General features: G+C 43.9%; 1 protein-coding gene across 1 annotated transcript; it reads left to right on the forward strand.

Moving 5' to 3' along the window:
• Window positions 1-5,337: 5,337 nt before the first annotated feature.
• On the forward strand, window positions 5,338-7,213 carry tmdd1 (transmembrane and death domain 1). The gene is made up of 2 exons (XM_062970948.1): window positions 5,338-5,386; window positions 6,207-7,213. Exons 1-2 carry the CDS (start codon window positions 5,348-5,350, stop codon window positions 7,149-7,151), a joined length of 984 nt encoding a protein of 327 aa, XP_062827018.1. The 5' UTR covers window positions 5,338-5,347; the 3' UTR covers window positions 7,152-7,213.
• Window positions 7,214-11,943: the final 4,730 nt, after the last annotated feature.

Below are 11,943 nucleotides of genomic sequence, written 5' to 3' on the forward strand. Positions count from 1 at the left end.
AATGTTCTTTTCTGCCCTTTGGAATCTGAATGAAATTGGAAGGCGTGAACGGGACCCTCTGTGGGGCCCCTCTGCTCAGTCACAAACTGTGGATTGTTTGTTTTCATTCCACAGCCGTCACTTCTTCATCTTCCACTTCTGCTTCTTCAGGAACGGGTTGCTGGGTGTTCCTAGGCGGGAACAATGAGACGACTGTGCATCTCTAATGGCCCCTCTGTAAGGTTTACAAGAAGCCTTTTCTCCGATAGGGAGCATTATACAGGTTCTCCATGTAGCAGACACATATCTTTAAAAAAACAACTTTGTCTCATGGGCATTATTAGGAAGAGGTATGAAATGTGAACTGTTAAAAATCTCAACAGGCAGACAGGGATGGTTGCACCTATGTGCAAACAGGGGAGAATGGAAGGCCAAAACATTTATTTTGAACTCCTCCAAAGGTACGAGTTTTGACTCTCATCCATTTTCATGCTGCTAAGATAGGCAGGGCATAAAAGTAGAATGTGATGGCTAATTCTCACTCTAGCAATAACTAGCTCCTTCGACTGAGATGTAGCTGAAGAAAAAGAGAAGAAAGAAGTCCAGTTGGATGGGTGCAACAACATGGATGGAGTCCATTCTAGGATGGAAAGATTTGCTGTGAGGTTTCCGGGCTGTATGGCCATGTTCCAGAAACATTTTCTCCTGGCATTTTGCCCACATGTATGGCAGGCATCCTCAGATTAGCATTGAATTGCCTTTAAGCATATGGAAGCTGAAGAAGAAATACAACCTTGTATCTTCAAGGCCTGGCTGCTTCCTGCCTGGGGGAATGCTAATAAAGGTGGCCAATTGCAACATTCACACCTGCCTCAAACAGACAAGAGTTCTTTCTCCCACCCTAGACATTCCACAGATATATAAACCTAACTTGCCTAGTTTCCAGCAGACATCGCAACCTCTGAGGATGCCTGCCATAGATGTGGGTGAAACATCAGGAGAGAATGCTTCTGGAACATGGCCATACAGGCCAGAAAACTCACAGCAACCCAGTGATTCTGTCTATGAAAGCCTTTGACAACACATTAAGTTACCATCATTTATTTTGTACTTGGCTCCATGCCTTTGTTTTTTGCACAATCTCTTTCATTTTAAATTTAGTATTATCGTGGAAAGCAGACTTCTCTCAGCATAGCAGCCCCAGAAGTATTGCACTACAAATCCCATCATATTTAGCCAGCATAACCCTGAAAATATTTCACTCAGATGCATATGGAGGCTGTCAGCTTGGGGAACAATGACATTTACCAGGTCCAAATGTGGACTGACCCAAGGATGGTTTTTACTCCCAGCCTCAAAGCTGCTGCAGAATCTTAACCATCAGCACTACCAAACCTGGCCACCCAAACTGTCCCTCCTCTTGTTGTTATTGTAGTGGCAGCCACTGGCTGCAATACAGCTAGTGTCCATCACTGATCACCTAGAATAATAGAATCATAGAGTTGGAAAAGACCACATGTGTCATCCAACCCACTGCCACACAGGATAAGCACAATCAAAGTACCCCGAAGAGATGACCATCCAGCTTCTGTTTAAAAGACTCCAAGGATGGAGCCTCCATCACACTCCAAGGCAGAAAGTTCCACTGCTGAACAAACAGCTCTTATAGTCAGGAAATTCTTCCTAACGTCCAGGTGGAATCTCCTTTCCTGTAATTTGCACCCATTGTTCCAAGTCCTAGTCTCCAGGGCAGCTGGGGTGACTTTGGCCAGAATAATATGGGATAGGGGAGGGGGGAGAGGAGGAAGTGCTCCCCTCTACATTCTCCAATTACCCTTGGGCCCCAGATGATGTAACTCCAGGCAATGACTGACGGACACTAGCCATATCGCAACTGGTGGCTGACGATACGTTGAGGAGGGGTGGTCTATTGGTGCCATCCGAAGTCCCTGGGCCACCTGAGTCCAGGGAGTACAGGATGACTTTGTAAACAGTTGCACAGACATTCCACTTGCTTACACAGAACACAAAATTGTGGATTACTCTGGAATCTTGGGTAAAATTTGAAGCAACCCGCAGCTTTTGTTAATGCTGTTTGTAAAGATGTGGCAGGGAGGGATCCTTTTAAATCCCACCGCTGCCACCAATTGTCAAGATGTGGCAGGGAGGAATCCTTTTAAATCCCACCGCTGCCACCAAATTGTGGAGATGTGGGGGAAGGGATTTTTTCCATTAATTATATTATTATATGTTTTATATCCGCTGCCACCAGTTGTGGAGATCTCAGGCAGAGGGGAATTTCTTTTTAAACCTTTTCTTTCTCTTCTTTTAATTCTCTTTAGATGGTAGTGTTACTTAGTTTACAATATGAGTGACAGAGGCTTGGATGTTGAAAGATAAGTTTATTTCAGGCACAGAGCTTAGTGGTTACAGTAACTTCTTTAAAGGCACTTAGATAATGGTTGCAAATATAACTTATGATGAATACACTTTCAAAATACTTGCTCCTTTCCTTGAGCAGTCTAAACCTGATCACTTTGGATCTAATGGGGATTACTTCCCCTTACTACTCAGACTCTACAAATAAACCCAAAGTCACCTAACTGGCTTAATTTAACTCCACTAGAGATCTGAGTTTCCCTGGTCTCCCTAACTTGGAACCAGTGTCTTCCCTGTGACTAAAAATCAGACTGAACTGTTTTTAAAACATTCCCTCCTTTTCCTTCAAACGGTGGTTGGCTCCGCCCTCGTTACTATGGTAACCTGCCTCAGAATGCTGAGCTGGTTACCATCCCCCACGCACTGGTAACTAATACTTACCCTTTTTAAACATAGCTAAACATGACTTTTAAAACGAAATTAAACATGACTTCTATAAATCAAAATAAAAACACACTTCTTTACACTGTTCAAGGTCAAATTAAGCAGTCTTGGCCTGCATTAACCCTCATCAGCACCATGCATGATGCAGCTGCCACAGAGCTGGTTTGCGTCCATCTTGAACAGTCAAACCACTACACTGTGCCACAGTTTAAACCCTTGTGCCGGCTGAACTGCTGATCTGAAAGTTGAGTTGCTGACCTGAAGGATGGCAATTCAAATCTGCGAGATGGGCTGAGCTCCCGTCTGTCAGCTCTAGTTTTCAGGGACATGAGAGAAGCCTCCCAGCAGGATGGTAACACATCCCTGGGCAACATCTTTGTAGACGGCCAATTCTCTCACACCAGAAGTGACTTGTAGTATTTTCTCAAAAAAATTACACTGTATTGACTCTTGGCTAAGCTTTACACCACACTGATGAACTCAAAACATCTCTCCTTTCAGGTGATTCATACAAAGTAGGGACATTCTCAAAGGAATCATAGAATAGTAGAGTTGGAAGAGACCACATGGGCCATCCAGTCCAACCCCCTGCTAAGAAGCAGGAAATCGCATTCAAAGCACCCCCGACAGATGGCCATCCAGCCTCTGATAGAATCATAGAATAGTAGAGTTGGAAGAGACCACATGGGCCATCCAGTCCAACACCTCTTCACATGAGCTTCTTATCGGCAACAGCAGAGAGGTTTTGTGTAAGTTTGGCCACGGAGCCCTACGGCTCCCATCAAACCCAGTAAAACAAATCGGCATATTATTATCTGGGTTTAAAAAAGGCCCTCTGAGTCTTGTACATTGTCCTTATATCCCAGGTTATTTGCTTTGAACTGGATAAAATGAGGGCCCTTACACATAACCATATAACCCAGAATATCAAGGCAGAATAACTCACAATACCTGTTTTGAACTGGGTTATCTGAGTCCGCACTGCCATATAATATCCAGTTCAATGTGATATATGGCAGTGCGGAGTCAGATATTCCAGTTCAAAGTAGATATTGTGTGTTATTCTGAATGATATGGCTGTGTAGAAGGGCCCTGAGTCTCCACTGCCATATCATTTGGGATAGATAATCTGGGATCAGATCCTGGGATATAAAGGCAGTGTAGAAAGGGCCTGAAATATTTGAACTGGAATGGAAGTCACTTGCTATTATCTCCTGGATTTCTTTAAAAATAAGAATATGTAATAATGGTAAAGTGCTGCCACCTGCTGGTCAAAATAATACTACTGAAAATGTAAAAAAAAGAGGCCACTATCCTTTATTTCTGTGCTATGAGCTCTGGGTGGCCAGTGCCACTTAACAGGAGAGCGGAGAATCAGAGTCTGAAACAATTTTGGGTGCAGTTGGAAAAAATGGACAAACTTAGACTTGAAAATAGACACATATTATAATTGTTTGTTGCACACTTTCTTTCATAGAAATTTAGAGAAAAATATTTGTTCATTATTTTTAAATCAAATATGTTTGATATTCTATCCAGCTAAATCCACGAACAACTCATGGGATGGTGATGTAATGCTTTGAGCTATGATTGTACAACAGCAAATTTGTAGTGCATTAATATTTACCATACTGATAGCTGATTCATATTTATTTACCGTTTATGAAGCAGTCTGATATTAGAAAAATATAAGATTCAGAGTCAAAGGCTTGGCATTAAGACTCCGCAACCCTGCCACTTAAGGAAGACAATGTGCTGTCCTGTGTTGTATACACTGCTATATAATCCAGTTTATCAAAGCAGATAATCCACATTATCTGTTTTGAACTGGATTAACTGAGTCTACACTGTTCAAGGGCCCCTGGTGGCACAGTGCGTTAAAGCTGAGCTGCTGAATTTGCGGACCAAAAGGTGCCAGGTTCAATCCCGGGAGCAGAATGAGCGCCCGCTGTTAGCCCCAGCTCCTGCCAACCTAGCAGTTCGAAAAGATGCAAAAGGTGAGTAGATCAATAGGTACTGCTCTGGCGGAAAGGTAACGGTGCTCCATGTAGTCATGCCAGCCACATGACCTTGGAGGTGTCTACAGACAACGCTGGCTCTTCGGCTTAGAAATGGAGATGAGCACCAACCCCCAGAGTCGGACACGACTGGACTTAACGTCAGGGGAAACCTTTACCTTTACCCTTTTACACTGTTCAAAGCAGATAATCTGGATTTTATACAGCTGTGTTGTGGGGGTTTGTGGCAATGCACCGATAGACATATGGCAAGTTTGGGTTTATTCTCTTTTCAGGATTTCTTTGCTTTCCTACCCCTCAATCAAAAAGGGATATCGGAAGACCCTGGCCACAAATCCACCCCCCAGATACCAAGGACTAAGACTGGCCAACTTTATGCACACCAGGTTCTCTGGCAATCTATTAGACCTTTCACAGCAACTTCTCTGAAATACACTTCCAGCCCTGTCTGCTTTCTCTCTTGTTACATCAGACAGTTGAAGTGATTCTTAATTCTATAGAAAACGTTCTAAAGTATTTCAAGAGAGATGCCTGAAAGAAGTGCTCTTGTCTGGGAGTCAAGTCAGGTAATGCTCAATATTTATCACTAAAACTCTGGGCCAAACCCAGAAAAAAAATTCGGGGGAGGGGGGAACTTTTTTTTTTTTTAGCAAATCATGAAGAGTAGTTCCATAATGTAAAATACTTTAGAAATCGGGCTCCATTGATAAACTTCAGTGGACACTCAAGATAGATAAACTTCACTCATGGGGATGTGGATTGAACAATCTCTTGTGTGTTCACTGTTGTTCCAGCATGGGGCATGAGGCAGGTCATATCCAGCTAAAATCAAAACACACAGGGAAAAAATGATATAATTTTTTTAAAAAATAAGCCATTATATAAAAATACTGAATTACATCAATCAACAACATACTAAAACATGGTGAAAAGAGAGTGACTAAAATGATCAAGGGTCTGGAGAACAAGCCCTATGAGGAGTGGCTTAAAAAGCTGGGCAAGTTTAGCCTGCAGAAGAGAAGGCTGAGAGGAGACATGATGGCCAAGTATCAAGATTTGAGGGAAGTCATAGGGAGGAGGGAGCAAGCTTGTTCTCTGCTGCTTTTAAGCAGAGGCTGGATAGCCATCTGTTGGGGGTGCTTTGAAGGTGATTTTCCTGCTTCTTGGCAGGGGGTTGGACTGGATGGCCCACGAGGTCTCTTCCAACTCTATGATTCTGTGATTCTATTTATTATTGCCTCCCAAGTTTGAGGATGAATCCCTGAGAAGGAGGATGCTCTAGCCTGGGGACTATTGTCTTGTATATAACTAGAGAAGAGGGAATGCCCCAGTCCATTTCCCTTCTTCCCTTCTCCTTTTAGATTTCTTCCTTGTCTCTCCATTCAGGTTTCTGGAAATTTTCTGATGCTACCTCTCATACGAGTAGCCCTTTTGTTACTGGTGGCCCCGGCTTTGGGCGATGACACAGTGGCTGACGATATTGGTAGCCATATGATGGGCCGCATCTCGGAGCTCTTGTCCCCGGAGGAATGCCAAGCGTTCAACACAAAACTCCTTGGGCCCGAGGAGAATATGCGAGAAGAGCTAGACCGGCTCTCGGAAGAGAAGAACCCCATTGGAGCCCGCAGGCGTAGAGACATCCTCAGCACACAGCAATGCAAGGAGACACTGGATCACTGGCTGCAAATGGAAGGAGACACCATGTACTGGGACCGCCTCTCACGTGCTCTCCAGGACATCGGGCGCCCTGACGTCTCCCTGGAACTGGGCAAGAACCTCAACCAGGACAAGAACTTGGAGATCAAGAAGAATGTGGAGGAATATCATGAGACCGTTAAGCACCTGACTTCTACCTTGCTCCTGGAAGAGAACGAGATTGGGATGGGCGAGAAGGAGAGTAGTGGACAAGGCCGAGCACGGCGAGGGAGAAAAGCCTCCAAGATAAGGCGAGCACTGAGAAGCCTGGATGAGCTAGAGCTTCTCATTCAGAGAATGCCTCTACCACCGTATGACAGAAGTCTCTTTGAATGGGTCAGACCAGTGGCCACGGGTGCCATTGGTGGGTTTCTGACTTCCTTTGTGCTCGTGGCTCTAGCCGTCTATAGTTATATCTGGATCCTGAATGAGGGACGCTCAGACATCACTCTACCCAACAGGGACAGCATTCCCAAGGTGACCTTAGATTTACCTTCATCCCAACCGGGTGGCATCTACTATACATATTTGCAGTTTGGCGAAGAGCGGAAATACGACAGCAAGTCAGTTGCTGAAGGCGGTGACGGCAGTGATGGTGGTGAAGCTGAGGACGCAGAGCCCCTTCTTACGTCATAAAGCCAATCTTCCTGTAACTAATATTGTGGGGGGAAAGGAGAATAAAACAGATAGACCAGAAACGTGCAGTCATAAAGAATTTATTTATTTATCGTGTCAAGGGTACAAGTTGTAATGTATTTGAAAACATAAATTTTCAAAAAGCACAACAACCACAACAGCAGCAACAACAGAAACAACAACAACAACTTGGCATTATACCAGTAGCTGGCCACTTGGAGTGCTTCTGATGTTGCTGTGAGAAGGTCCTCCATAGTACATGTGGCAGGCTCAGGCTGCACTGGAATAGGTGGTCTGTGGTTTGCTCTTCTCCACACTCACACTCACTTTGTAGTCATAAAGAATGAATTCAGGTAATTAATTTGTAAGCAGAAGTGGGCTTAAAAACAACAACAACAACAAAGTTAAAGGTAAAGGTTTTTCCCCTGATGTTAAGTCCAGTCATGTCCAACACTGGTTGGTGCTCATCTCCATTTCTAAGCTGAAAACCTGGCGTTGTCCTTAGACACCTCCAAGGCCATGTGGCTGGCATGACTGCATAGAGCAATGTTACCTTCCTACCAAAGTGGTACCTATTGATCTACTTACATTTGCATGTTTTCAAACTGCTAGGTTGGCAGAAGCTGGGGCTAACAGCAGGTGAAACTTCAAGGCCTCCTTCAAGTTCAGCAGCTCAGCGCTTTAACATGCTGCGCCACCGGGGGGCCCTTCTCATAGCCAAGATATTTTGCTGCCTGAGGCAAAGAATTTATCACACCAAGCCCCCAATCCTACTTTACAAAAGGCGATTGGGGGCCCTTTCGCACAGCCATGTAGCCCAGAATATCAAGGCAGGAAATCCCACAATATCTGTTTTGAACTGGGTTATCTGAGTCCACACTGCCATATAACCCAGTTCAAAGCAGAAAATGTGGGATCTTATTCAGCTGCGTGGAAAGGCCTTCGGGCCGACCGACAATGAGGCAACAACCCATTAATTGCAACATTCACGCTTGCCTCAAACAAACAAGAGTTCTTTCTTCCACCCTGGGCATTCCACTGATATATAAACTCCACTTGTCTAGTTACCAATATACCTCACACCCCTGAGGATGCCTGCCATAGATGTGGGTGAAACATCAGGAGATAATCCTTCTGGAACACAGCCATACAGTCTGGAAAACTCACAGCAACCCATGAAAGCCTTCGACAACACAACCTGTTAATGTTTCCCATATGAGTCGTACCATGCCAGCCTGGAAATGCAAGATTTCACTTGGCTGGAGGAGGGCCGATAGGGATCGCTAGAAAATATCCAGGCAGGATCAAGAAAGAATCCTGCCTGAAATCCAGCAGGGCTGGGCAACATATGCCAAACATCCAGCTAGTTGTAAGCCTACTCCATATTTCCCCTCTTTTCTCCTACAACCCCTGAAGGCCTGCTTTAGAGCCAGCATTGATCTATCACTTCTAGGACATGCTGCCCGAAGTAGCCATCTCACTGTGTCGAATAACACGATACAGTAGAGTCTCACTTATCCAACACACTCTTATCCAACATTCTGGATTATCCAACGCATTTTTGTAGTCAATGTTTTCAATATATCATGATATTTTGGTGCTAAATTCGTAAATACGGTAATTACTACATAGCATTACTGTGTATTGAACTACTTTTTCTGTAAAATGTGTTGTATAACATGATGTTCTGGTGCTTAATTTGTAAAATCATAACCTAATTTGCTGTTTAATAGGCTTTCCCTTAATCTCTCCTTATTATCCAACATATTCGCTTATCCAACATTCTTCTGTTGGCCCATTTATGTTGGATAAGTGAGACTCTACTGTAGTAACAAAATGACAAAAATGTTGTTCCTGGTTTGAAAGTATGATTTCTTTTTAATAATGCAGCACTTATTTTGAAAGTAGATGTTGTACTCCAAAAACTTCATTTTTGTGGCTGCCACAAACTATGGTGATATTCTTTGAAAAACTATAGTAAAATGTGTTGTTGAAGGCTTTTCATGGCTGGAATCACTGGGTTGCTGAGAGCTTTTCGGGCTGTATGGCCATGTTCCAGAAGCATTCTCTACTGATGTTTCGTCCACATCTATGGCAGGCATCCTCAAATGTTGTGAGGTCTGTTGGAAACTAGGCGAGTGGGATTTATATATCTGTGGAATGACCAGGGTGGGAGAAAGAACTCTTGTCTGTTGGAGGCAAGTGTGAATGTTGCAATTGGGCACCTTGATTAGCATTGAATAGCTAATCAAGGAATTGAATTGAATCAGGGAAGCTGATGATGAAACACAACCTACAAACTATCTACAGACCCACTAAGAAAATCCAACAAATGCTATGTTTAGCAAAGGACAAGAGGGATCCTCTCAACTCTGCAGAAGTTTACCATATACCAGGCAACTGTGGACAAGTCTACATAGGGACCACCAAACGCAGCAGCATTGACCAAACACAAATCAAAGAACATGAAAGGCACCGCAGACTAACTTAGCCAGGTAAGTCAGCCATAGCAGAGTACCTGATGAACCAACATATGATTTGAGAACACAGAAATGCTGGACCACTCTCACAACCACCATATCAGACTACACAGAAAAGCCACTGAAACCCACAAGTATGTGGACAGTTTCAACAGAAAAGAGGAAACCATGAAAATGAACAAAATCTGGCCACCAGTATTAAAAAAAACTCTAAAATCAGAACAGTAAATAAAAAGCAACACAAAGAAAATAGGGGGATCCCAAACAGGAAACAATCGGGGCCAGAAAACATCTCCGAACAAAGGATTCCCCCAACAATGGATTCCCCCAGGTAGGAAGCATTCAGACTTTGAAGCTGCAAGATTCTTGAATGCTAATGAAGGCGATTAATTGAAACATTTACACTTGCCTCCAACAAAGAGTTCTTTCTCCCACCCTGGACATTATTCCACATATATATAAACCTCACTTGCCTAGTTTCCAACAGACCTCATAACCTGCCATAGATGTGGGTGAAACGTCAGGAGAGAGTTTCTGGAACATGGCCATACCGCCTGGAAAACTCACAGCAACCTATAGCAAAACGTGTTGCAAAAATTAATAAATCTTTCCCATGCTTTTATGATAGAACCAATTAAAAAATGACATTCATAACCAAGGAACAAAAATCGTGTTAGTATTATTGTTGAACTGGCTGGTGAAAGCAATGGCTCTGTAGACTACAGTGAGGAGTTAGGATGCTCAGGGGAAAAAAACCCTTTGTAGACAAGAGAGATCTTTACCCACAGGATTAGCACAGGCAAATTACTAGAGCAGAAGCAAAGGGGGAAATGGTTCCTCTTGCTTTCTGTATATACCACAGCTGAGAAATCTTTTGACTTTTGCCATGAGAAGCGCCCCGTTTTTTATGAGTACGTTCAGATTGTAGCGCTCGTTTCCGATTGGCTGAAGAGGAAGATGGGAACTTCCATCAGCCAATAAGCAAAGGAGTTCGAACAATGGGGAATCGAGAAGAATGTAAGAGCAGAAAGCGCCGGTATCGCCTAGCCAACCAATGCTGAGAAGTGATTGGTTAATTCGAAGAGCCTTTCGGCTCTCATTGGTTCACGCGGGGGAGCTGGAACTTGAACGAAGACGGAAGCGGTGTTAGCTCCGCCCCCCAGCGCGTGCGTGTTTTCCTTCTGCTGGGAACTCAGGCAATGTAAGGCGCTTCCCAGTAGTTTCGCTGGTAAGTGCTTTTTGGAAGTTTGGAGCAGTCTGGGCACAGGAAAAGCAGCCCCGGAAAGTGCTCCTGAACAGCATCCAAGGCTTTTGCTTTGCGATCAAAAGTTGCTCGCTCTTCTTGTAGCTGCAATCGTTCGAATGATGCAGATTGGGATTCTTCGTTGAGCAAACTGAGCTGGGGATTTCCTTCTATGGAGATGTGTTGACAGCTTGCTATTGATTAGATACTTGGTGTTGTTTAGAGGCCAAAGAGATCCTTTAAAAATTGGGTCGCTGTGAGTTGTCCGGGCTGTATGGCTATGTTCCAGAAGCATTTTCTCCTGACGTTTCTCCCACATCTATGCAGGCATCCCCAGAGGTTGTGAGGTATGTTGTAAACCAGGCAAGTGGAGTTTATATATCTGTGAAGAATGTCCAGGGTGGGAGAAAAAAGCAAGTGTGAATGTTGCAATTGACCAGCTTGATTAGCATTGAATGGCCTTGCAGATTCAAAGCCTGGCTGCTTCCTGCTTGGGGGAATACTTTGTTGGGAGGTGTTACCTGGCTCGTTTTTGTTTCTTAGAATCATAGAATAATAGAATAGTAGAGTTGGAAGAGACCTCATGGGCCATCCAGTCCAACCCCCCCCCCCCCCCCCGCCAAGAAGCAGGAAATCGCATTCTTGTCTGAAATTCCCTTGCTTTCAGAGTGTTCTTCTTTAATTATTGTCCTGATTTTGGAGTTTTTAAATGCTGGGAGCCAGATTTTGTTAATTTCCATGGTTTCCTCCTTTCTGTTGACATTTTCCACTTGCTTATGGATTTCAGTGGCTTCCCTGTGCAGTCTGACATGGTGGTTGTGGGAGTGGCTCATGAAAACCATGAAAATGAACAAAACCTGGCTACCACAGTACTATAAAACTCCAAAATCAGGACAGTAAATAAAGAACAACACCCTGAAAACAGAATTATAGGCAGAAAGCAATCAGGGCCACCTAACAAAGGATTCCCCCAGGCAGTAAGCAACCAGGCCTTTAAGCTTCAAAGCCGTTAAATGCTAATGGAGGTGGCCAGTTGCTACATTAACAATTGCCTCAAACAGACAAGAGT

Source organism: Anolis carolinensis, chromosome 2 (genome assembly GCF_035594765.1).
Source record: "Anolis carolinensis isolate JA03-04 chromosome 2, rAnoCar3.1.pri, whole genome shotgun sequence".
Lineage (NCBI taxonomy): Eukaryota > Metazoa > Chordata > Lepidosauria > Squamata > Dactyloidae > Anolis > Anolis carolinensis.